This window comes from Podarcis filfolensis (genome assembly GCF_964270895.1).
Source record: "Podarcis filfolensis genome assembly, chromosome: 10".
NCBI classification, from domain to species: domain Eukaryota; kingdom Metazoa; phylum Chordata; class Lepidosauria; order Squamata; family Lacertidae; genus Podarcis; species Podarcis filfolensis.
In genome coordinates, this window is record NC_139612.1 from 66038459 (window position 1) to 66064513 (window position 26055).

Sequence of the window (26055 nt, forward strand, 5' to 3'; positions counted from 1 at the left end):
GGTGACTCGGAGCAGCCGCCGGGACCACATAACACCGGTCTTGAAAGACCTACATTGGCTCCCAGTACGTTTCCGAGCACAATTCAAAGTGTTGGCGTTGACCTTTAAATCCCTAAACGGCCTCAGCCCAGTATACCTGAAGGAGCGTCTCCACCTCCATCGTTCTGCCCAGACGCTGAGATTCAGCGCCGAGGGCCTTCTGGCGGTTCCCTCATTGTGAGAAGCAAAGCTACAGGGAACCAGGCAGAGGGCCTTCTCAGTAATGGCGCCGGCACTGTGGAACGCACTCTCATCATATGTCAAAGAGATAAACAACTACCTGACATTCAGAAGACATCTGAAAGCAGCCCTGTTCAGGGAAGTTTTTAATGTGTGACATTTTGGTGTATTTTTTGTCTTTGTTGGAAACCGCCCATTTATTATTTATTATTATTTATTATTTGGGGAAACAAATAATAAATACAAATAATATATTATGATTATGATTATAATTATAAATTGTTGTTGTTGTTGTTATTTCTGGAATTTCCACAACACGGAATTCTGGAATTCAGAAATACAGTGGAACCTTGGTTTTCGAACGTAATCCATTCCATAAGACCGTTCGACTTCTGAAACATTCTACTACTGAGGCGCAATGGGCGGCCAGCAATTTCAATGCAGAAATGCGCCTTGGAAGCCGTTCGAATTCCGACGCGCTTTAGAAAACGGAAGCATTCACTTCCGGGTTTTCAGCATTCGGGTTTCAAATTGTTCAGCTTCCAAGATGCTTGAAAACAGAGGTTCCACTGTAAAACAGATGCATTTTGCAGGCATGTTAACGGACATTTGCTTACCTCTGCCCACGCCACTTTTTAGATTTTTTAAATATACTTTATATACCACGTTTGCACAGAAGGGGAGTCAAAAACAGTAACAAAAAATAAGCACGGCTCGCACAGTTATCTTTCTTAACTGTTGGAAGACTGTGCGTTCCTGTTTATTGGACACAATTTATTCTAATCAATGCATTATCTGGTGTCCTTTTCGGTTTGCCCCAACATAAGGTCTGGGACGCAGGTGGCGCAGTGGGTTAAACCACACAGCCTAGGACTTGCTGATCAGAAGGTCGGCGGTTCGAATCCCCGTGACGGGGTGAGCTCCCGTTGCTCGGTCCCTGCTCCTGCCAACCTAGCAGTTTGAAAGCACGTCAAAGTGCAAGTAGATAAATAGGTACCACTCCAGCGGGAAGGTAAACAGTGTTTCCGTGCGCTGCTCTGCTTCGCCAGAAGCGGCTTAGTCATGCTGGCCACATGACCCGGAAGCTGTACGCCGGCTCCCTCGGCAGGTAAAGCGAGATGAGTGCCGCAACCCCAGAGTCGGTCACGACTGGATCTAATGGTCAGGGTTCCCTTTACCTTTACCTTAAGGTCTGGGAACTTGCTTTTTTTATAAAAAAAAAACCACATGTAAATTGTCTTTGCTTCTTTTGCATGAAATTTTGCATTCTGCGCATCATTACTTTGGATGTGCACGCAATGAGATAGCAGGGCTGGCTGTAAATCCCTATTGTGAACAAGGCAATCTGGGCATTCTGGCTTCTCTAAGATTGGTGGTGGGTCTCCCCCCCCCCCCCCCGCCTTCGAAGTTCTCTTATGTGGGTCATTACTTTGGAAATCTTTGATCCTTGCCCCTTTAGCGTCGGTTGTAATACATTTAATTAGAAAAGCAAAATGGATTTTACTTGTGGAATCCTTAATGCTACAATTGACGCAAAGCCCAGTGAACTTTAAAGTCTTGCAGCGCCGCCGGCTAATAGCTTCTGATGTGGGGGGTTGGGTTTTTTTATTGCTCAAAGGTAGCTGGCGAAATGAAAGTCTCGTTGGAGCAACGATTATGCTGTTAATAATATGGATATCCAGGGTGACATCATTCAATCCAGTGGTCTTTTTACTAGCAGGTGGAGAAGTCTTGCATGCTGTAAAATCAGTGGTAGGGAACCTTCAGCCCTCGAGTTTAATCAGCCCCCACCCCACCCCATTTGGCCCAGGCACCTGTTTGTTTGTTTGCTGCTTTGTTGCAAAGCTGTGTCCACTTCCCTTGATTATATATTGCATAAAGGTAAAGTGACCCCTGACCATTAGGTCCAGTCTTGGCCGACTCTGGGGTTGCAGCGCTCATCTCGCTTTATCGGCCGAGGGAGCCGGCGTACAGCTTCCGGGTCATGTGGCCAGCATGACTAAGCAGCTTCTGGCGAACCAGAGCAGTGCACGGAAACGCCGTTTACCTTCCCGCCGGAGCGGTACCTATTTATCTACTTGCACTTTGACGTGCTTTCGAACTGCTAAGTTGGCAGGAGCAGGGACCGAGCAACGGGAGCTCACCCCGTCGCGGGGATTCAAACCGCGACCTTCTGATCGGCAAGTTCTAGGCTCTGTGGTTTAACCCACAGCGCGTCCCTATATATTGCATAGAATTGGAAGAGACCACAAGAGCTATCTAGTGCAACACTCTGCAATGCAGGAATCGTTTGCCCAGTCTCACAACATTTGTATACAGTCGACTCTCGGCTCACGCAAGGTTTACATTTTGAAGATTTCAGCTCATAAAGCCAAGCTTGTGTAGATTTTGTGTATTTATTTAGTAAATTAGTATACCGCTCTTCATTCTGGAACAAATAATATAACAAATGGTCAGTAAACAAAAAACAAAAAACCCCTGCACATAGTAAAAACAACAATCCAATGTTCAAAAATTAGAATCAGCAATAATCTAAAAGCAGATTAAAACACATGTCAACATTCCACATGTCTGGGTAGGGTTGCCTAAACCAAAAAATGTTTTAAGGAGGCACTGAAAAGAGTCCAGCGAAGGCATTGGTCTGATTTCCATAGGCAGGGAGTTCCAGAGAGTGCTGCCACACTGCAAGATCAATTTCTGCCACATACAGAATATTATGTGGCACCTGTAACAGGGCAAGTTCTCTAAGGGGTTGAATGGACACCTATGGGGTTAAACAATATTCACCTGATGTCACATGTGATGTCAGATTTCGATTTTCCTCTTCCCCCCGCTGTCATTTTCCCCTTGTGCCTTGCATTTTTTAATTTTAATTTTTAAGATTGTGAGCCTGCATGTAGGGACTGTCTTGTTTTGACTGTATTTAAGCTGCTCTGGGAGTCTTTTTGGCTGAAGAGGGGGATGTAACTGCTCCAGATAGATAGATAGATAGATAGATAGATAGATAGATAGATAGATAAGCCTGGACCATAAGGGGGTTTGCAGCAACCGGGCTTTGCATCCACCAGCAGCCAGCTGATCCGTTGCTGCTTGCAAAATGCTGTACCCTTGCCCACAAAGTTTGATTCCAAAGATTGAACCCTGGAGAGTCGCTGCCAGCCAGTGTAGGCAGGTGCCGAGCTACCTGGGCCCGTGACCCGTCTAACGTTTGCCGTGTTGGGACAACCCACCTGCACAGGTACAGAGGCAAAACCTACAGGGCCACAGTCAAGATTGTCCGCACGTCTGATCAAGTCCTGGATTTCTGCCGGAGAGTTTGCGCTAAGCTGGAATGCTGCCCAAATTTATTCAGCCCCATCCCAGTTACTGAAGCCTGCCCGGAAAACTGCTCCGTTCACACCAAAACGAAATATAGTGAGTATGATGGAACTGCATTGGCTCGTGGAAGTTTCCTGCCAACTTGCCCAGTTATCTTTGGGGACAGATGGAACGTTTCGTGTTCAGAAAGAGGAAAGATGACCCCTTTTCCCTAAAAGCCAAAGAGCGGGAAGAAGCTAAGCAGGTGTGAGGAACCTGTGACCCTTCAGATGTAACCCTCCCAACATCCCTGATTGTTGGCCATGTTGCCTGGGACAGGAGAGAGCCGAGGTTCATCTGTGGACATCTGCAGTGAAACCTAGCCATGCTAGTTAGTATATGAAGGGGTTAAGGTCCACAGAGTTCTAATTTGCTAGAGTAGGTTCGGTGATGTCACATCCCCTCTTCTCCTGAGAGGGAGGAAGGCTTGTTTCCTGGTCCTTCTCTCTCTCTGCCTCTCTCATTCTCTCACTCTATTTACTCTGCAAGCAACAGAGGCAGAAATGCCGCACCTTAGCTCTCTGCCTCAGGCGTGTGTCTGAGGCTGCCTTTGCTATATTTCACTACCCAAGAACATTTGCCTGCATTTCTTACTGTTGCACAAAGGCTAATGCATGGCCGTGACCTCGGATTAAGTAAGTACAGCCTTTTTAAACTTACTTCGGAGTGTGGTCTGTTTCATTGCATGAGGGTTAGGAAGGGGGCCCGCCACCTCAGGCAGCTGAAACATAATGAACGAAGGTTTAATAACCTATTCTTATGCTCATTTAATCTGCCTCAACGATGGGATTTAAACTCTGGAATGTGCAAGCCCTGTGGTTTTATAACAGGCACCAGCCACCCCACCCTCACCCCTTTATTAATTAATTTGCATCCTCTGTAGAAGATTAAATAATATATCCTCCGACAGATTCCCATCACGAACAACATCTGGAGGGCCACAGGTGACAATGAACACAGGTTAGGATGACTAAATGCAGTCATACCTCGGGTTGTGTGATTTCGGGTTGCGCACCATGCCAAACCCAGAAGTACCTCAAAGGGTTACTTCCGGGTTTCGGCGCTTGTGCATGCGCAGAAGCGCCGAATTGCAACCCGCGCATGCGCAGACACGGCGCTGCGGGTTGCGGACATTGCGGGTTGCGAACATGCTTCCCGCATGGATCACGTTCACAACTCCAGCATCCACTGTAGTGGAATGAACGGTTGAAGCTTTTGCACATCCCTAGCACTAAAGAGCTGTTTCGCACCGATCAGCCACTTAGTCTCAATCAGCTGCTAAGGAATACCCCAAAATCATGAGAATATAGTGTTATCCCCCTGCCACTGTTGCCTAGATTAGCTCCATAGGCTTTGGTTAGTTTGGCGACTAACCAGGTGTATTTTTGATGTTCGTCTTCCACTCCAGCTTATTATTGTGGAAAGAGGAGGAAAGTCATCAAGGCTCCAGCTGGAGAAAACAACAGCCGCAGCCCGGAGAGCAGACATGGCAAGCCAGCCAGGCGCAGGAAGATTCAGAAGCCCATTCCAGCACAAAAGAAGAGTCAGCCATCTATAACAGACCTAGCGGAATCCGCGGAGGTGAATTTTTGGATTAAAAAATCTTATTTCTTTCAAAAACAAATTGTCAGTGAAAGATGAGTTGATAGAGCCTTGAGAAGGTAGAGGGGAAGGTGCAAATTCAGGAATGATTTATCATTTTGTCTTTTAAATTCTTTCTCCCTGCTAGTAGAAAGCTAGCATATCATGGAAAGTGCTAGGGCCTTTCCCCGATAAGATGGCTTTTGCAAGCCTGCCAGATTTGCAGTTCCTAAATCAGTAAGCGGACAGGAACAAAACTGCCCTGCAAGATTCACACACCTCCAAAAATTGCAATGCACTTCTCCAAGCAAAAGGTGTGCACGATAATGTGTTTATTAGTTATATCAGCCTACAGAGCCGCATTAAATTTGGCAGAAGCAAGAGGTAGCTTTCAGAAATGCATATATCGGCCATGATTGCACACACAAAAATGTGTATATTTGGAGAAATCAGCACCAAAAATGCATGTGATTATTTTAGTGCATAATTTTATCGTGAATAAGTAGAAATGGGCAAAATGGACTTTAAGTTGGGGAAATAAGAAACCAGAGCAATTATCACACTTTGTGACTTATTATCTAGTTTATAAACCACTTACATGTCCAAATGGCTTCTAATTGGATTCCAAGAATGAAAACAGTTATAAAATTTCTTAGGAAGTAAGTATTATTTGGGGAACAACCTTCGCTCAGCTTCCTCTTTCCCCCACAAAAACTTACGAATTCAGGGCTGCTTGAACAGCACCATCCACCCAGTTCATATTACCTCAGTTTCACTGCTGTTCGTGTCTTTGACCCCTGTGGAAACCCAACTCTCTGCAGGAAAGCGACGAGGAGGAACCTGAGGCCCTGGACGACGAGACATGGAGTGAAGAGACCAGCCCAGAGCTACAAGATGACCAGACAGACGTCTCCTCGGCCGAGCTGCCTGCAGGCAAGCCTGCGAGCACAATGAGGCTGCGCAGCAGTTCTGACCTGGACCAAGTCTCTCGCAGCGGGAGGAGCAGGCGAGCCCGGAAAACCTTGGCTGTCATGTGCGCCAAAGGGCAGAAAAGGGCTCGGTTCAGACAGGTGAGGTTTTGGACCGCTTTCTCGTGTCACCAATGCTTCTGGCGTGCTCCGGTTGCTACTGGAGCGGTTTAATAACTACAGCAAGACTCCCGCTTAGACTCCTGCAATGCGCTCTACATGGGGCTACCTTTGAAGGTGACCTGGAAACTACAACTAATCCAGAATGCGGCAGCTAGACTGGTGACTGGGAGTGGCCGCCGAGACCACATAACACCAGTCCTGAAAGACCTACACTGGCTCCCAGTACGTTTCCAAGCACAATTCAAAGTGTTGGCGCTGACCTTTAAAGCCCTAAACTGCCTCGGTCCAGTATACCTGAAGGAGCGTCTCCACCCCCATTGTTCTGCCCAGACACTGAGGTCTAGCTCCGAGGGCCTTCTGGCAGTTCCCTCACTGCGAGAGGCAATGTTACAGGGAACCAGGCAGAGGGCCTTTTTGGTAGTGGCGCCCTCCCTGTGGAACGCCCTCCCACCAGATGTCAAAGAGAAAAATAACTACCAAACTTTTAGAAGACCTCTGAAGGCAGCCCTGTTTAGGGAAGCTTTTAATGTTTAATAGGTTATTTTATTTTAGTGTTTTGTTGGAAGCCGCCCAAACTGGCTGGGGAAACCCAGCCAGATGGGCAGGGTATAAATAATATATTATTATTATTATTATTATTATTATTATTATTATTATTATTATTGCAGGAGACTGGGTTAGATAAGCCACAGGATCCCATCCATTTCTGCAATTCTATTTTTATATATTTATTTGCCCTCTTAGGTGATGAAGCCAGAGCCGGAACAGAAACTTGTGCTGGAGAGCAACCCATTGGAATGGACTGTCACGGACGTGGTGAAGTTCATCAAGCTAACCGACTGTGCCCCTCTTGCCAAAATATTTCAGGAGCAGGTAGGCCGTTTCTCATTCTACCGCTTCTTCTGTGTCAGGGCTGAGAGACGAATCCAGATCGTCTCAAGTTGTAATTTCCACTGAACATCCCACCCCCCAGGTTTGCCCTCCTGTGCTCATTTTGCTTGTGATGCCTCCTCCTCTGCAACAAGCTCTCCTCCCTCCCCCTGGCAGCTCCCAGAACCAGAAGAGGTCTGAAAAGGGAGGAAGAGAGGTTTGCTGTACACAAGCATAGTCTCCAATCGCCTGGGGAAAGCCCTGGAGAGAGGAGGGGACTTTCAGTGTCGGCAACTCGATTTTCACGGAGTAACACCACTGGGAGTGAGCTGCTATCCGTTTTTGCTAATAAATTTTGTTGTTTAGTCGTGTCCAACTCTTCGTGACCCCATGGACCAGAGCACGCCAGGCACTCCTGTCTTCCTGAAATATACTCAGAGTCGCAAAGTGATTTCATGCTCTTTATTCAGCTCATAGTGGTGAGGAGGAATGAATGAAAGTCCCCTCAAAGTATCTGCTTTATATACATTATTTACACAATGGGCTGCACATGATTGGCTAATTCCAGAATTCTACTGTAAGCCAATCAGGTTGTGGATTCACTTCTATCTGGAGCATGATTGGGTGGATCCTGCCAACCAATCATACTGCTGCATTGTTCTAGGACCAATCAGACTGCTGCATTCTGAATCCTATTGTTCTAGGACCAATCAGACTGCTGCCTTTTGGATCCTATTGTTCTAGGACCAATCAGACTGCTGCAGTTTGGATCCTATTCAACTCAGTACATAACACCCCTCCCCTCTAAGTTCCAGTCCTGCCCGGGAGGTTGCATTCATAGTCCTCGAGGTACGCCGGCGGCCGACGTGTGCGTTGCGGCCTGGGGTGTTCCCTGGTCCGGGGTTCAGGTTCTGGCTCGTGTTCCAAGGATGCTGGCTGTGATAGGGCTGTTTGGTCTGGCGCAACCGGCTCGCTCAGTCGTGGTTCTGGTTCCGGTGTCCTTTCGGCCTCACGGGTCCCCTCTGTATTTACTGATTCTGCCTCTCCTGCTTGCCCCTGCTGCTCTATGGGCCTCCCTGCCCCACTGTTCCCTGACCTGTCCTCCTCCTCCTGGTTTTCTCCCGGGAATCGTCGCCGTATCTGGTCGCAGTGGCGGCGCCAGCATTGCCCCCCATCTGTTAGCACCTCGTACGACACGGGGCCAGTGACCCTGGTGACTGTGGCGGGTACCCATGCAGGGCCTGCCCCAAAATTCTTTGCGTACACTGGGTCCTGGGCCTCGAAGGTCCGGGGGTTCCTGCCTTCCCCCACCACTACCTCATCCTGAGCTCTATCGGGGTGAAGGCGGTCCAATCTGATTGCAAGGCGCCGACCCATTAGTAGTTCAGCGGGGCTCCGGCCAGTCGTTGAGCTGGGGGTGCTGTGCTGTGCTAGAAGGAATGTGGCAAGGCGGTACTCCCAATCCCCTTGCGTCATGCGGCGAAGGGTGTCCTTGGTGGTCCGCACCATGCGTTCTGCTTGGCCATTGGTGGCAGGGTGGAATGGCGCCGAACGGATGTGGCGGATGGCGTTCTGCGCTGTGAAGGTTTGGAATTCTCCTGACGTAAATGCAGTCCCGTTGTCTGAGACGAGAGTGTCAGGGAGCCCGTGGGTTGCAAACAGCCTGCGTAGTACTCGGATGGCTGCGGACGTAGAAGTGGACGGTACCAGTGCAACTTCCAGCCATTTGGTGTAGGAGTCCACCACGATGAAGAATGTTTTCCCCTGAAAGGGGCCAGCGAAGTCCACATGCAGGCGTGACCATGGTGCTCGGGCGGACTCCCAGGACTGGACTGGGGCCCTTGGGGGATCTGGGCGGGATTCTTGGCAGGCCTGGCAGTGTTTGACCCAGGCCTCTATCTCTCCGTCGATCCCCGGCCACCACACATAACTCCTGGCAAGGGCCTTCATTCTTACTACCCCTGGATGTGTCTCGTGTAGGGCTGTGAGGACCCTTTTGCGGAGGGGCTGGGGAACAACGACCCTGCTTCCCCATAACAGGCACCCCTTGTGGGCCGACAGTTCATGTTTGCGGGTTGTGTAGCCGGCGAATTCTGGCCCGGGGCTGCTGCTGGGCCATCCCCTCCACACCCAGTCCAGGACCCGGGAGATGACCCTATCTTTCTTGGAATGGTGTGCAACTTCTTGTGCCTGAATGGGGCGGTCAGGAAGCAGCTCCAGGCTCATAACTTCTTGTGCAGGTGCTGGGTCAGGGCCTGTTTCCGGTAGTGGTAGCCTGCTGAGGGCATCTGCATGGCCCATCGCCTTCCCAGGGCGGTGAATCAGTGCATACTGGTAGCTGGCAAGGAAAATTGACCACCTGAGGACGCGAGGAGACAGCACTTGGGGGGTCTGCTTTTCGGGGGCAAACAAGCCAAGCAACGGCTTGTGGTCAGTCACCACGGTGAAGGGCCGCCCGTACAAGAAATCATGGAATTTTTTTACTCCCTTCACGATTGCCAGACCCTCCTTGTCGATTTGCGAGTAGTTCCGCTCGGTTGCGTTGAGTGTCTGGGAAAAGTATGCCACCGGTACCTCTCTTCCATCCGGGAGTTGGTGTCCCAGGACAGCGCCAATGCCATAGGGCGAGGCGTCGCATGCTAGCACCACTGGCAGCCTCTCGTCGAAATGTGCCAAGACCGAGTTTGAGACCAGCAAGTCCTTGACTGCCTGGAATGCGGCCTCCTGGCGCTGGCCCCACACCCAAGGGGCCCGCTTGTCCAGGAGTCTGTGTAGGGGCTCCGCTACCGCCGCCTTGTGGGGAAGGAAGGAATGGTAAAAGTTCAATAGTCCCAAGAAGGCCTGAAGTTCAGTCTTGTTCTTGGGCGCTGGGGCATCACAAATGGCCCGTACCTTGTCCCCAGTTGGGTGGACCCCTTCTGCGTCCACCATAAATCCCAGAAAGTCCACCTGAGGCACTCCTAGTAGACATTTTTCCCGCTTCACCTTGAGACCCGCCGTCTGGAAACGGTGCAGAACGGTGCGGAGGCGGTCCTCAAACTCCTCTGGTGTGGGCCCGGCAATCAACACATCATCGAAGAAGGGGGTGACACCAGGAATCCCTTTAAGGAGAGAGTCCATTAGATTCTGGAATATGCCTGGTGCCACGCTGACACCAAATTGCAGCCGCTTTACCCTGAACGCTCCTCTGTGCGTCACAATCGTCTGTGCCTCTGCTGTGGCCTCATCTACTGGCAGCTGTTGATATGCTTGGGCCAAGTCCAGCTTGCCAAAAATTTTCGACCCAGCCAGGGTGGCAAGGACATGGCTGACCACTGGCACTGGGTATGCATGGGCCGTGAGGGCCTTGTTTATGGTACATTTGTAGTCTGCGCAGATGCGGACCGAACCATTAGGCTTGACGGGTGTGACGATTGGGGTTTCCCAGGGGGCATTAGGCACCGGCTCCAGCACTCCTTGCTCCACGAGTCGGTCCAATTCCTCGTCTATACGGGGTTTCAGAGCGAACGGGACCCGGCGGGCCTTGAGCCTGACTGGTCGTACTGCGGGGTCAAGCTGTAGAGCAATGGGGGGGCCCGTATACTGTCCCAATTTCCCATCGAAAACCCCCGGAAATTCCTTGCATATGGCGTCCACGTCCACTTGTAAGCTTGTGTGGTTCACCCCGGTGACGGCTAGCCCCAGTGGTCCAAACCATGCCAATCCCAGTAAGCTAATGTAGGGGCCCTTGACCACAAGCAAGTCCAGTTGCCGCGTCCGCCCTCGGTATTGCACCCTGAAGGTCCCCACCCCCATTGTGGGGACCTTACGTTTCTGGAAGTCCCGGAGGGTGAATGGGGCCGGCCTGAGTTTGGGACCCCCAGTAGGACACAGTTTCCTTAAGGTCCTTGCCGAGATTATGGATAGAGTTGAACCCGTGTCAAGCTCCATGCGGCATGGGGCCCCCTCTATCTGTACCTCTACATAAATTTTCTCTACGTTGGGGTGGGGCAACTGGTATACCTGGAAGTCCGTGAGCTCCGTCGAGTTGCCTTGGTGCATTGGGCCCCGGGACCTGGGGCTCTTGGATTGGTCATCTGATGCCTGGCGTCGGGCGGGCCGAGCTCGACACACCCGGGCGATGTGTCCCAATTTTCTGCACTGCCTGCACTCTGCGTTGCGGAAACGGCAGGTCCTCCTCTCGTGACTTTCCCCGCAGCTTGCGCAGTTCCCTCCTTCTCGTCGAGGCAGCTGTGGTATGTGGGCTGCTTGAGTGCGCTGCTGTACTCGGTGCACCTCCTCCTTGTCAGATCCTGAGTCGTCGGTGAGGTCTTCATGGTGGACCCTCTGTTGGGACGGCTGGCTCGGCCGTGCCTCTTGTGTCGACCTCTCGGCAGCTTCCATTGCCAGGGCCTCCTCCAGAGCGACCTGGAACGTTAGGTCCTTCTTAGCGTAGAGGCGTCGTTGCAGCTTCTCATCCTTCAGGCCACCGACGAGGCGGTCACGAAGCATGTTCTCCAGCTCTGAGAAGTTGCAGAACCGGGCAGCTTGGCGGAGAGAGGTCACAAACCCAGTTATGGTTTCCCCAGGGGCTTGCCGCTTTGCGTAGAAGGCATTTCGACGAGCCACCACTGAGGGCTGTGGCGAAAAGTGCCCCTTCAGCTGTTCCATTATTGTTTTGTATGGAACAGTAGCAACGTCTTCAGGCGCAAGGAGAGCCCGGGCGATTTCAAACGTCTCCTCTCCGCAGACGCTGAAGAATATTGCCCTCTTCTTGGTGTCTTCTTCCTCGGTGACCCCTTTGGCTTCTAGGAGGAAGGTGAAACGGGAGGCGTACGCTTCCCAGTCTCCAGATGCTGGGTTGAACGGCGAGAAGCTGCTGTCGGTTGCCATTCTGAGTTCCTTGTGTTCCGGAGCTGAAGCCTGGATACACGGTGCGAGGCAGCGGTGCGGCAGGTGGCGGTGCTGCGGTGCTGTGTGTGGCAGTCAGCTCAGCGGGATCCCACCTTCGTCGCCAGTGAAATATACTCAGAGTCGCAAAGTGATTTCATGCTCTTTATTCAGCTCATAGTGGTGAGGAGGAATGAATGAAAGTCCCCTCAAAGTATCTGCTTTATATACATTATTTACACAATGGGCTGCACATGATTGGCTAATTCCAGAATTCTACTGTAAGCCAATCAGGTTGTGGATTCACTTCTATCTGGAGCATGATTGGGTGGATCCTGCCAACCAATCATACTGCTGCATTGTTCTAGGACCAATCAGACTGCTGCATTCTGAATCCTATTGTTCTAGGACCAATCAGACTGCTGCCTTTTGGATCCTATTGTTCTAGGACCAATCAGACTGCTGCAGTTTGGATCCTATTCAACTCAGTACATAACACTTCCACTGCCTCCCGCAGTTTGCTCAAACTCATGCTGGTAGCTTCAAGAACACTGTCCAACCATCTCGTCCTCTGTCGTCCCCTTCTCCTTGTGCCCTCCATCTTTCCCAACATCAGCGTCTTTTCCAGGGAGTCTTCTCTTCTCATGAGGGGGCCAAAGTATTGGAGCCTCAGCTTCAGGATCTGTCCTTCCAGTGAGCACTTAGGGCTGATTTCCTTCAGAATGGAGAGGTTTGATCTTCTTGCAGTCCATGGGACTCTCAAAAGTCTCCTCCAGCACCATCATTCAAAAGCATCAATTCTTCGGTGATCAGCCTTCTTTATGGTCCAGCTCTCACTTCCATACATCACTACTGGGAAAACCATGGCTTGAACTATACAGACCTTTGTTGGCAAGGGGATGTCTCTGCTTTTTAAGATGCTGTCTAGGTTTGTCATTGCTTTTCTCCCAAGAAGCAGGCGTCTTTTAATTTCGTGACTGCTGTCACCATCTGCAGTGATCATGGAGCCCCAGAAAGTAAAATCTCTCACTGCTTCCATTTCTTCCCCTTCTATCTGTCTGGAGGTGATGGGACCAGTGGCCATGATCTTCATTTTTTTGATGTTGAGCTTCAGACCATATTTTGCGCTCTCCTCTTTCACCCTCATTAAAAGGTTCTTTAATTCCTCCTCACTTTCTGCCATCAAGGTTGTGTCATCTGCATATCTGAGGTTGTTGATATTTCTTCTGGCAATTTTAATTCCGGGTTGGGATTCATCCAGCTCAGCCTTTAACTCCAACTTTGAACGGTGTGATTACTGACTGGCACGCTCCTGTGCCACAGTTTTTTGAAATTGCAGCATACATTTTAAAAAATTAAAAATCACGAATGTTTCTTCTCCTTTCTGCAGGACATTGACGGCCAAGCTCTTCTCTTGCTGACCCTGCCGACCGTCCAGGAGTGCATGGACCTCAAACTCGGTCCCGCCATCAAGCTGTGCCACCAGATCGAGCGGGTCAAACTGGCTTTCTATGCCCAGTACGCCAACTGACCACGCCGATTGCCACTTTCCCGTCTCCGTGACTTTCGTTCCAAGGTTGCGCCTGGATCTCCCGACCCTGAACCCCTTTGCATTCGGAAGCACTGATAAAATATATATTGTGGGGAAGAAGGTGGCAGCCCGGCTGCTTGCTCACGAGTAGGCTGGCCTGCAGCTGGAGCATTGGGGTGGGGCTGTATAAGGGCTGCAAGGCTTCAGGTTCCTGAGAGATTATGAGCCTCAAAGAGAGTCAGGTAAAGGGGTAAGATACGGAGTGATAGGCAGAGGATCCCTCCAAATGGGTGGTTTTTTCGTTCGTTCGTTTTTTGGGGGGAGGGTGGTTGCAGATGCATTCTGCAACTTGTCCCTGATTCATTCATTCAGATTGCATTAGTGATGGATTTATACCAAACCATACGCATACTATTCTGCTTCATGAGTTGTTCTGCCATGCTTTCCCCAATGTTGGGCACCTTTGCACTATAGCACAGCTAAAAGAAGAAAAATACCCACCCAGAACATTTGCGGCATAGAAAAGGGATGTGCGTAAGCTCGCAAGGGCTGGACTTTGCAGTAGAGAACCTCCGGCAGAAAAAAATTGAGATGACGAGGATGACACTCGCTATCTCAAATCGAGCTTGCTTTTCCGTCGCTGTAAGCACTGGGGTTATTTCACGTGTTGATTTGCTGTTCTCGGCGACCGATCCACTATTCTAAAGCACACACAAGAGCACCATTTGGGAATGACTTCGTTTGACAGGGGAAAGGGGTCTTGAAGGCAGGGCGGCTGTCATTTGGGCCTGATCCTTGCGGTGCAGTTTCCCTAGCCGAGTAATTGTGTACAGAAATGCATGCGCTGAGTTGAAGTGTTCAGAAATGAGAAGGAAAGCTCACAAAGCTGGTTCACGGCGGGGGAAGCTGCGTTGCAAAAAAATGTGTGCTAAACTGCATAGGGAAGAAGTCGGCAGGACGGATTTTTCAGAAGGACTCAAATCACCAGCTGATGTGTTAAAAGTGCGAGAGTCGAATTTGAGATTGGAGAAATGAGAAATTAAGAGAAGCTGAAATGGACGGGCTCGGCCACCCCTAGTTTCCAACCACCATGCAAGATCGAGGGTCCAAATTGTACAAACCGTTTTGCACCGCAGAGCATTGAGGGACACCCGCTTCCCCGACTCCTACAGCCAGTGGCGGAGGAAGCTGCTCAGGCACATGGGGCGAGCTGCCCATAGGGGCAGGATACATCCCAGGGCCTCCAGAGTCTGTCTGCCTCCTCCCACTCAGCCACCTTACAGCTGGGGGGGGGGGCAGCAGGCAAACCGTTTGGGCAACGCGGAGCTTTCAGGTTCCCAATCCACTGCGTCACTCCCAGGGGAGATGTGTGGCTCAGGGACGCTGCAGGCCCTGCGATAAGTGCCGCCCGCATTTTGTCACACACACACCCCAGTGGTGACACCCAGGACGGACCGCACCCACCGCACCCCCCCTTTCTCCAGACCTGCCTCCAGCCCCAGGCAGCCTGCTTGCTCTACTCCAACAGAGCACATGTGTAGCCGTGTGGGCTACAGGAGCATCGCTTTTTCTTAAAAGCCAACATCCCAACATGGAGCTCTTTTGGAAGGGATGGGAGAGTTGGGCGCATTGAATCTAGTCCTTCCTCACTCTCAGGCAGCTCATTCGAAGGATCCCAGGCTTTTTAAAGGGCCGGTGTGCTTTTAGCCCTTGTTCCCGGCCCAGACTGTAGACTCTCCTTCATCAGAGGAGATTTTAAAGCAGAGGTTGGATGGCCATCAGTCAGGGATTCTTTAGCTGTGATTCCTTCATTACAGGGGGTTGGTTTAGATGACCCCGTGGGGTCCCTCCCAGCGCTCTTACGAAAACACAAGAATTGGATTCGTTTGCATTATTAAACTTTTCTGCCCGTGCCCTGTTATTTTTCTTGTTACTAGCAGGAGGATGGTAGCCGCCCATCATCAGATGTGAATGTTCGACACCAGCATCAAAGTTTCAAGGCTGCATCACACACCATGCATTTATAAAGCACACGACTTCCCCCAAAGCAGCCTTGGAACTGTACTTAAGGGTGCTGGGAGTTTGTAGCTCTGTGGAGGGCAAACTACAGTTCCCAGCATTCTTTCGATGGGTGGGGGGGATGTGCTTTAAATGTATGGCATGCGCAACAGCCCGAGTTGAGAGTGTTTTGGAAGGCGAAAATCCCGAGAGACGGTGAGAGAGAGATGGGAATAATACTGTCTCCTTATGCGTCCTGTCCACAAAAGAATGAGGCACGTTGTTAATTCTGCTGTACAAGATTGTATTCTGTATATAAATATATATATATAAATATATATATATGATTTCATGTAAATAATGGGGGAAATCTATATTCAGAGTTCTATTTTAATTTTTATTCAAAAACGGAGCAAAAGAAAACTTTTTACTCGAAGCGTTGTAAACCAGATTGTTGTTAATAAAGTCATTCAAAAGGATGTCTTGTCTGTTTATGTCTCATTTTCCCTCCTGCTTGAACACAATTTGACCCATCATCCACCACAGATCATGGGTACAGTGGTACCTTGGTTCTCAAATGCCCTTGTTGTTGTTTTTTTAAAAAAGATATTTATTAGGGTTTTACAAAAAACAGAGATTTACAAAATGAAATGAAAAGAAAACAAAGAAAAAGAAAAATACAAAAAATACAAAGATACATAGAAGAGAAAAAAAGAAAATACAAAATACAAAAAGCAAATCCGTTTTTTGATATCTTTAAGCTCATTTGCTTGTTTCCTTGACCTCCTCACACCTCCCCTTTTTGTATTCCCATTTACATAATCAATTCAGCAAATCCTTACCCTCTTTCATTTATCTTAACTCTATATCATAACATATTATAAGTCTATATTTTCATCCATTTATCAATTCATTTTTGCATATTATTAACTTTTGTTGCTGAATACCACTTATTGCCAATCCAAACATAATTTTAACATTCATTAATTTTACAATATTTCTGAAGATAGTCTTTAAATTTCTTCCAGTCTTCCTCCACCACCTCTTCTCCCAAGTCTCGGATTCTGCCAGTCATTTCCGCCAATTCCATATAGTCCATCATCTTCATCTGCCACTCTTCCAGGTTCTCAAATGCCCTTGGTCCTCGTACGTTTTGGCTCCCAAACTCCTCAAACCCGGAAGTGAGTCTTTTGGTTTGTGAACATTCTTTGGAAGCCAAACATCCAATGCGGTTTCCGATCAAGTGCAGGAAACTGACAAGGTGCCCCATGATATTCTTGTAAAGAAGCTGGTAAAATGCGGTCTTGACTATGCTACCACTCAGTGGATTTGTAACTGGCTGACTGACCGAACCCAAAGGGTGCTCATCAATGGTTCCTCTTCATCCTGGAGAAGAGTGACTAGTGGGGTGCCACAGGGTTCTGTCTTGGGCCCGGTCTTATTCAACATCTTTATCAACGACTTGGATGATGGACTCAAGGGCATCCTGATCAAATTTGCAGATGACACCAAACTGGGAGGGGTGGCTAACACCCCAGAGGACAGGATCACACTTCAAAACGACCTTGACAGATTAGAGAACTGGGCCAAAACAAACAAGATGAATTTTAACAGGGAGAAATGTAAAGTATTGCACTTGGGCAAAAAAAATGAGAGGCACAAATACAAGATGGGTGACACCTGGCTTGAGAGCAGTACATGTGAAAAGGATCTAGGAGTCTTGGTTGACCACAAACTTGACATGAGCCAACAGTGTGATGCGGCAGCTAAAAAAGCCAATGCAATTCTGGGCTGCATCAATAGGAGTATAGCATCTAGATCAAGGGAAGTAATAGTGCCACTTGTATTCTGCTCTGGTCAGACCTCACCTGGAGTACTGTGTCCAGTTCTGGGCACCACAGTTCAAGAAGGACACTGACAAACTGGAACGTGTCCAGAGGAGGGCAACCAAAATGGTCAAAGGCCTGGAAACGATGCCTTATGAGGAACGGCTAAGGGAGCTGGGCATGTTTAGCCTGGAGAATAGGAGGTTAAGGGGTGATATGATAGCCATGTTCAAATATATAAAAGGATGTCACATAGAGGAGGGAGAAAGGTTGTTTTCTGCTGCTCCAGAGAAGCGGACACGGAGCAATGGATCCAAACTACAAGAAAGAAGATTCCACCTAAACATTAGGAAGAACTTCCTGACAGTAAGAGCTGTTCGACAGTGGAATTTGCTGCCAAGGAGTGTGGTGGAGTCTCCTTCTTTGGAGGTCTTTAAGCAGAGGCTTGACAACCATATGTCAGGAGTGCTCTGATGGTGTTTCCTGCTTGGCAGGGGGTTGGACTCGATGGCCCTTGTGGTCTCTTCCAACTCTATGATTCTATGATTCTATGATTCTAACTCCTGCAGCCAATTGGAAGCCGTGCCTTGGTTTTCGAATGGTTCCGGGAGTCACGAATGGACTCCCGGAACGGATTTAAGTTCAACAACCAAATTATGACTGTACTGAATATCCGTACAGAAGTTCTCTTGTGGACGGCCCACGGAGAGATGCTGCGGACCATTATAGCTCAATGGAACCCCAAGGTTTTCTCAAATACTAGCAACAGAGGGACGAGCAGGGCTGTCGTTTTCATGTCCTGCTTCTTGGTGACATCTGGATAGGTTTTAGTCAAAAGCTGGATGAGAATGGAAGAAGAGCCCTCATCTAACCCAGTGATGGAAAACATGCTTGAAGTAAACTTGCAAGAAGGACAAATCTCGCCGCTTACCTTTGTCCATCAACATGCATTAGGAGGCATGTTGGAGAGAGCTTTGGAAGAGAGATTGGACGGCCATCTGTCATGGGTGCTTTAGCTGAGATTCCTACATTGCAGGGGTTAGACTAGATGACTCTTGGGTCCCTTATGACTCGTATGATTTTATGGGCCCCCTGTACATCACCATTTGGTAAGAGTTTTGGGGAGGCCCACCTAGAGTATCGGGTATCCTCTGCTAGGTGGTTCATTCATTCAGTTTTCTTGCTTCTCTCCTGGGGCTGTGCCAGGTAGCTATAGGTAAAGGGACCCCTGACCGTTGGGTCCAGTCGCAGACGACTCTGGGGTGGTGGCGCTCATCTTGCTTTACTGGCTGAGGGAGCCGGCGTACAGCTTCTGGGTCATGTGGCCAGCATGACTAAGCCGCTTCTGGCGAACCAGAGCAGCACAAGGAAACACTCCCGCCGGAGTGGTACCTATTTATCTACTTGCTGTGTGCTTTCGAACTGCTAGGTTGGCAGGAGCAGGGACCAAGCAACGGGAGCTCACCCCTTCGCTGGGATTCGAACCACCGACCTTCTGATCGGCAAGTCCTAGGCTCTGTGGTTTAACCCACAGCACCACCCGGCGCCATATGCTAAATCGACTTCCAGAGGAGCAACGGAATATGTGATTCCTCTGTTTAAGAACTCGAGAATTTCCCCTCTCCTATTGGCCCCCTGTGTCTAGTTAAATGCCATCTCCCTCTCTCATGTTTTGAGTCTTCTGAATTAGAAAGGCAATAGAAATTACAGCTAAATAGTAGTTCCAAGAGCATTAATTGCCTGCTCTTGCAAATTTAATTGTATGGGATTCTTTACAGTCACATGCTGATGCTAATGAAACATAACAGGCTGTTATTGGATTATTCCGTGATGAAACCCCTTGGAGCTGAGAGGTTTGCAAAACTGCTCTTCATCTGGGAAACACTTTTCACATCAGTTTTTCTGCTGCGGGGCCCTCCCGTGTTTGCCTCCAAATCCCTTCATGCAAAAGGACAGGGGTCCGATTCTCCTCGGCCAAATTTATTTCTGCATTTTGGGGTTCTGAATTTACCTGATCTTGTTTCTGGGTAGGTAAGAAATTGAATAAAATACTACTACTACTACTACTACTACTGATGATGATGATGATACAGTGGTACCTCGGGTTACAGACGCTTCAGGTTACAGACGCTTCAGACTCTGCTAACCCAGAAATAGTACCTCGGGTTAAGAACTTTGCTTCAGGGTGAGAAGAGAAATCGCGCGGCGGCTAAAGTGGTACCTCAGATTAAGAACAGTTTCAGGTTAAGAACAGACTTCCAGAATGAATTAAGTTCTTAACCCGAGGTACCACTGTAATAATAATAATAATAATAATAATAATAATAATAATAATAATACAGTGGTACCTCGCGTTACAGACTCTGCTAACTGGGAAGTAGTTGCGAACTTTGCCCCAGTATGAGAACAGAAATTGCGGTGGCAGCAGGAGGCCCCATTAGCTAAAGTGGTGCTTCAGGTTAAGAACGGACCTCCGGAACAAATTAAGTTCGTAACCCAAGGTACCACTGTAATAATAAAATACATGTCAACCAATCCTAATTACTAAAGAATCCCCAAAAGTCTTACCAAGTGGTGGCCCATAGAATCATAGAATTGGGACCCCAAGGGTCATCTAGTCCAACCCCCTGCAATCTCAACTCAAGCATTCATGGCACATGGGCCAGCCAACCTCTGCACATGGCACATGGGCCAGCCAACGGCGTTTCCGTGCGCTGCTCTGGCTCGCCAGAAGCGGCTTAGTCCTGCTGGCCACATGACCCAGAAGCTGTACGCCGGCTCCCTCGGCCAATAAAACGAGATGAGCGCTGCAACCCCAGAGTCAGCCACGACTGGACCTAATGGTCAGGGGTCCCTTTACCTTTACACAAATCGTAAGGGCTGAGCAAATTTGCATCATTGGTTTTCAACGTTTTGATTAACTGTTCATCCACGTTTTCTGACATTTGGGGACTGGTATTGTTCAAAAGAAGAATGACACACATCTCACCCTTTGTATGTCCTCCCTAGACTTCTTTCACCATGCCTGCAACATATGGCCAAATCAGCTGTGGTGTGAGGTTTCTTAGCTTTTGCAATGTCGCTTTTGTTACAGCAGGATTTCTTGCAGCTACTTTTCACAAGCGGCTTCTTGCTATTGGCATCCATCTGCCTGGGGAGACAACGGAGGAGTGCGCATTCAGGGATGTCAAGTCAAACCATTGGAGATTTTACAGCGCCTGCTGTGGCCGTAGAGACTGATAGGGGAGAGACATGTTTTGCTGCAGCTGGGGCAGATGAAGGCGTCCTGTTGTGCTGCTGCAGATGCACCACGGTGCTTCTTCTGTTGCTTCATTTTGTCACGTTAGCGCTGGAAAAATCTCGTGTTTGTCATGGTTTCATTGTTGCATCAGCAGTTTCATACTAGCGTCAGACAGGGCCTCTGAACAAAGGACACTTTGTGGCTTCAGCTAATCTTCTGGACCAGCACTAATGAAACCAAACTTTAGATAAGTCATATTTGCGTTTTGCAACCTTGTCGCCAGCGCACATCTCTGTGGCTGCTTCAGCTGCTAATTCTTGGTCGTTATCTGAACCTGAACTACCGTTGGAGCTGACAGGCTCTTCTCCTCTCCCAGAACAATAGGAACCCCTCAAACAATTGCCTTAGATGTAAGATTAAACCCATTCTGTTGCAGCTAATAGGACAGGCTGTGGTGTGTGTTTGCTGCGCGTGATAGTTTCCCCCAATTTGCAACCGGTGCCCCACAGGCTCAAAAAGGCTGATTGCCTCTGCCTTAAAGCATCATTTCCACTTTGCAAATTTTGTTGTTGTTGTTTAGTCGTTTAGTCATGTCCAACTCTTCGTAACCCCCTGGACCAGAGCACGCCAGGCACTCCTGTCTTCCACTGCCTCCCGCAGTTTGGTCAAACTCATGCTGGTAGCTTCGAGAACACTGTCCAACCATCTCGTCCTCCGTCGTCCCCTTCTCCTTGTGTCCTCCATCTTTCCCAACATCAGGGTCTTTTCCAGGGAGTCTTCTCTTCTCATGAGGTGGCCAAAGTATTGGAGCCTCAGCTTCACGATCTGTCCTTCCAGTGAGCACTCAGAGCTGAGGGCTACCTAATTCAGAACTCCTAAATTCAAACCTGGCTACTTTGGGAAGCACCTCGTTTAGACAGGACGGGCAAAGGTAAAGGGACCCCTGACCATTAGGTCCGGTCGTGACCGACTCTGGGGTTGCGGCGCTCATCTTGCTTTATTGGCCAAGGGAGCCGGCATACAGCTTCCGGGTCATGTGGCCAGCATGACTAAGCCACTTCTGGCAAACCAGAGCAGCACACGGAAACGCTGTTTACCTTCCCGCCGGACCGGTACCTATTTATCTACTTGCACTTTGACGTGCTTTCAAACTGCTAGGTTGGCAGGAGCAGGGACCGAGCAACAGGAGCTCACCCTGTCGCAGGGATTCGAACCACCGACCTTCTGATCGGCAAGTCCTAGGCTCTGTGGTTTAACCCACAGCAATACCCGCGTCCCTTCAGGACGGGCAAAGTGGCTGCTAATTACGGTCCTCAGAAGCAAATTTCATCTTTCCACTTCTTGCTCATGAATAAACAAGGCGCCATTGGAGAGATGGGTATTCAAAATATCTTATTAAATTGTGCAGCAGCGGGTAGAGAAAGCAGTCAGGAGAAACAACAATATGGCAATTTCAAATTGTATCAGTTCCTCCCTTGAGTTTATAAAATATGTAGATGAATGACTGCATAATACGGAGAGTTTGGCATAATCTCTTAGCAGTCAGCATTAGCAAGTCTTCTCACTGCTGCTGCTCCTTTTGTGCTCAGTAATTAGCTCTATCAATGCACCCCAGACGTGCCAGTATCAAGTCTGATCTCTAGCAGAGGCATCCGGAAAGATGGGGCAGTTTCTGGGGGCCCATTGAGTGCTGAAGGGGCCAACAGATCTCGGACCCACCAAGATCTCTTGCCAAGAACCTCTGCTGTGTTACAGAGTGTTTTGCAATGTGCTAAATAATTAGGAACTAACCAATCTTGGAAAGGGACACGGGTGGTGCTGTGGGTTAAACCACAGAGCCTAGGACTTGCCAATCAGAAGGTTGGCGGTTCGAATCCCCACAATGGGGTGAGCTCCCCAGCCTTTGTGTGGCACGTCAGGGGCATGGAAGATGACTAGGAGGACCCCATTAGTGGGGTGAAGGTGGCAGCATACTCTGAGACTTCCAGGCCCTGGTGTTGGTGCATAATGATGATGCCATCACCTTGTGTCACAGAGCAGAAGGGCCAATCTAACAGGAGTGATAATATTGGACTATTCTTAAATTACTAGAAGGAGAAAAAAGGTAAAGGTAAAGGAACTCTGGACGATTTAGTACAGTCAAAGGCGACTGGGGTGTGGCGCTCATCTCGCTTTCAGGCCAAGGGAGCCAGCGTTTGTCTACAGGCAGCTTTCCGGGCAATGTGGCCAGCATGACGAAACCGTTTCCGGCGCAACAGAACACTATGACAGAAATAAGAAACGCCGTTTACCTTCCTGCCACACTGGTACCTATTTATCTACTTGCACTGGTGTGCTTTCGAACTGCTAGGTTGGCAGGAGCTGGGACAGAGCAACCGGAGCTCCATTGTGGGGATTCGAACTGCCAACCTTCTGATGGGCAAGCCTGAGAGGCTCAGTGGTTTATACCACAGCACCACCCACTCCCATACTAGGAGGAGAGGATGCGTATCTGCCATGGTTCTCTCTGAGATGTGCATGTCATATGGCATGGAGAAGTATGCCTGTTCTCAAACCTGGGTGTCAGACATCAATAAATCCCAAATACTGCTGAGGGTTCAGTGCCCTCTGCCCTTAAATCTCCATGTTAATTTTTACATTTAATATAGGAACCTTTTATTATTATTAATTGGAAGTGAGAGCTGGACCATAAAGAAGGCTGATTGCTGAAGAATTGATGCTTTTGAATTATGGTGCTGGAGGAGACTCTTGAGAGTCCCATGGACTGCAAGAAGATCAAATCTCTCCATTCTGAAGGAAATCAGCCCTGAGTGCTCACTGGAAGGACAGATCCTAAAGCTGAGGCTCCAGTACTTTGGCTACCTCATGAGAAGAGAAGACTCCCTGGAAAAGACCCTGATGTTGGGAAAGATGGAGGGCACAAGGAGAAGGGGAAGACAGAGGACGAGATGGTTGGACGGTGTTCTCAAAGCTACCAGCATGAGTTTGACCAAACTGCGGGAGGCAGTGGAAGACAGGAGTGCCTGGCGTGCTCTGGTCCATGGGGTCACAAAGAGTCGGACACGACTAAACGACTAAACAACAACAAGGAAACAAATGGGACAGTCTGGGATCAAATCAGAAACTGGGACAGCTTCTGTAAATCCAGGGCTGTCCCTGGAAAATAGGGACCTTTGGAGGGTCTGAGATTCTATAACATAGAGCTACAGTGAGGACTGGATTGTATTGGTTATATTTGCAGCAATTGCACCAGAGTTTGCCTCGGTTTGACTTCAAGAGCCCCAAGATTCTGAACACTTATTTTAAAAAATAAAAAAGTGTCTAGGTTTCTAAGAAGAAAAGTTATGAAGCAACATGTGTAACACTGTTGGCCATTCAGCTGAGTATTGTCCCTACTCTAGAGAGATTCCTTGAGAACTAAGGTTCCCCGGTCCTGCTTTAGATGATCGGGTGCATTTATCCAAAAGTAAAGGGATGGCATTCTTAGCTTCTACAGATCTCTGTTGAAATACCCACATTTCAGTGTTGTTATGATTATGTAGATGGAATAGGCCTTGGAGCAGATCCAGGAAAGCACTTCTTGCCTTCTCCAAAATCATGAGAAACAGCTCTTTTGAAATCATTATATTTTGCACAAATTGCCTGCTACTGGGTTACACTGTCAAAGGCAAAGAGAATCATCGCTCTCTGCCATGCATAATTCCCACCAACATCTCACTATTAGCTCTTTATCCGTGCACAGAGTTAGGAGAAAGGAGAACCCACTTTCTGCAGAGCAGTAACCAGTGGTGTCATCCGGGGACCAGGCGGAGAGGTTGCCATGTCAGGCGCTAGCAGCTCCTCCGACAGTTAAATGGTGCAATTACTAAAAATCCTCGCTAATGACAAATAAATGGAACCGCAGCTGCTGGTGCCATATGCTTCCTGTCTGGGAACGATTCCACAAATGGCAAACACAATCTGTTGGGATCTTCTCGCGTGGAACTGAGTGACGGCTCTTGCTCGGTGTAAACCTGCGGAGAGAAATATAAGGTCCCTAGATCCTGGCGAGGAAATAGACCAGAGGCCACCCTCCCCACTGCCTCTCAGAGCTCAGGAAGATCCACCAACTTTCCGTGAATGAATCTGCACAATCCAGGACGCCGCCCTGCAACGAAGGGACAGAGGAAGGGTGCTGGGCCCGGGGACAACCCGAGCAACACGGTCTAGGTCTGGTCCCAAATCCAAGGGTTCCACGAGGAGTCAGTCCAACAGGGCCAAGGCAGGACACAAAGGCAGGAAACCAGGCAAGGCCAGACACAGGATCACAGGCAGGTTCTGGCATACAGCAACATTGCTCCTGCAACCTGGGATGGGGTCCGTCAGCCTTTTATATTTGTGGGGGTAACGGCTGGTTCTGATCCCCTGGTGACTCACCTCCCTGTCTCGCCCGAAGGCGAGCACTCCTCCACAACTCCACCTCCTCTTGAATTCGGAAGTGGCTCTTTGGGAAGGAGGCGGAAGGCTTCCAGCATCTTGCCGGAGCCTCACACCTCCTTTCCAAAGCCCAGGTGCCTCCCTTACTCAGCTTTGGTAAGGGGCCATGTGTCAAATTTTGGCCTTACACAGGTTGCCATATTACCAAGGTCCGCCGCTGCTCTGGAGGGACAAATGGGGCTGGCACATCCTTCCCACCCTCCGGCAGCTCCACAAATCAGGCTTAATGGAAGACCTCTCTTCCAGCACCAGACTAGATAATTCCACTTCATTGCTGCTGAGAGCAGCATATTTGCTCCGGTGATTCATGCTCGCCTTGTCAGAGCATAATGTACGCTGATCACGCCAAGCGAGCGTACAAGAGTATTCTAACCGCATTTGTTTTAATGGCCTGACTTAATCTGAATGCTTCATTAGGTCGCTGACCTGTTAATAAGAGCAAAATGTACAGGAGGCCATTTATCTAGCAAAGGGAGGAAAGCGGAGCAGCTTGCTGGGGTGAGGAACCTGGTGCGAAAGACTGCCTTCCTCCTATCGGCTTTACAGTTACCGAGTTTTAGTCCAAAATTGCAGACAGTGAGACAGTGGGTCCCTTTCCTTCTCCTTTAATTCGAAGTCTCAGGGTGTCAATTTCCCCATTTTCCAGTTAGATGTTATTAACATTGCAGTTGTTGTATGAGGGATTATTATGATGAGCGGAATGTAATTGAAATTAATAAGATTTGGGAATGCAGAAATAAAGACAATCATCAAATCTTGCACCCGGGGGTGGGGGCGCTTTATCTAAATTATATGATTCGGTATTTGAACGATTGGTATAAATAATTGTATTATAAATTGGTATTGCTATAATGAGGCTATTATTGGACTATAATTGAAGACTAATACAATTATTATTATTATTATTATTATTATTATTATTATTATACCTACACTTTTGTGCATGCTTCATCCAAGCATATATATGAGGCTGATTTGCCTTCCCAAAATGTTGGA

The 26055-nt window shown here is 48.8% G+C and overlaps 1 protein-coding gene across 4 annotated transcripts in view; it reads left to right on the plus strand.

Annotated features, from left to right (window-relative positions):
• SFMBT2 (Scm like with four mbt domains 2) overlaps nucleotides 1–15995 on the plus strand; it is an 82620-nt gene extending 66625 nt beyond the window's left edge. For 2 of the 4 annotated variants that reach the window (XM_083572643.1, XM_083572642.1), the window contains 5 exons: nucleotides 3458–3633; nucleotides 4985–5157; nucleotides 5979–6227; nucleotides 6993–7121; nucleotides 13378–15995. In XM_083572643.1, the coding sequence (XP_083428769.1) occupies nucleotides 3458–3633; nucleotides 4985–5157; nucleotides 5979–6227; nucleotides 6993–7121; nucleotides 13378–13518 (868 nt within the window). In that variant the 3' untranslated portion in view covers nucleotides 13519–15995. The remainder of the gene's footprint in view (nucleotides 1–3457; nucleotides 3634–4984; nucleotides 5158–5978; nucleotides 6228–6992; nucleotides 7122–13377) is intronic. The other 2 variants (XR_014538749.1, XM_083572644.1) reach the window with 2 other exon arrangements.
• The last annotated feature ends 10060 nt before the right edge of the window (nucleotides 15996–26055 follow it).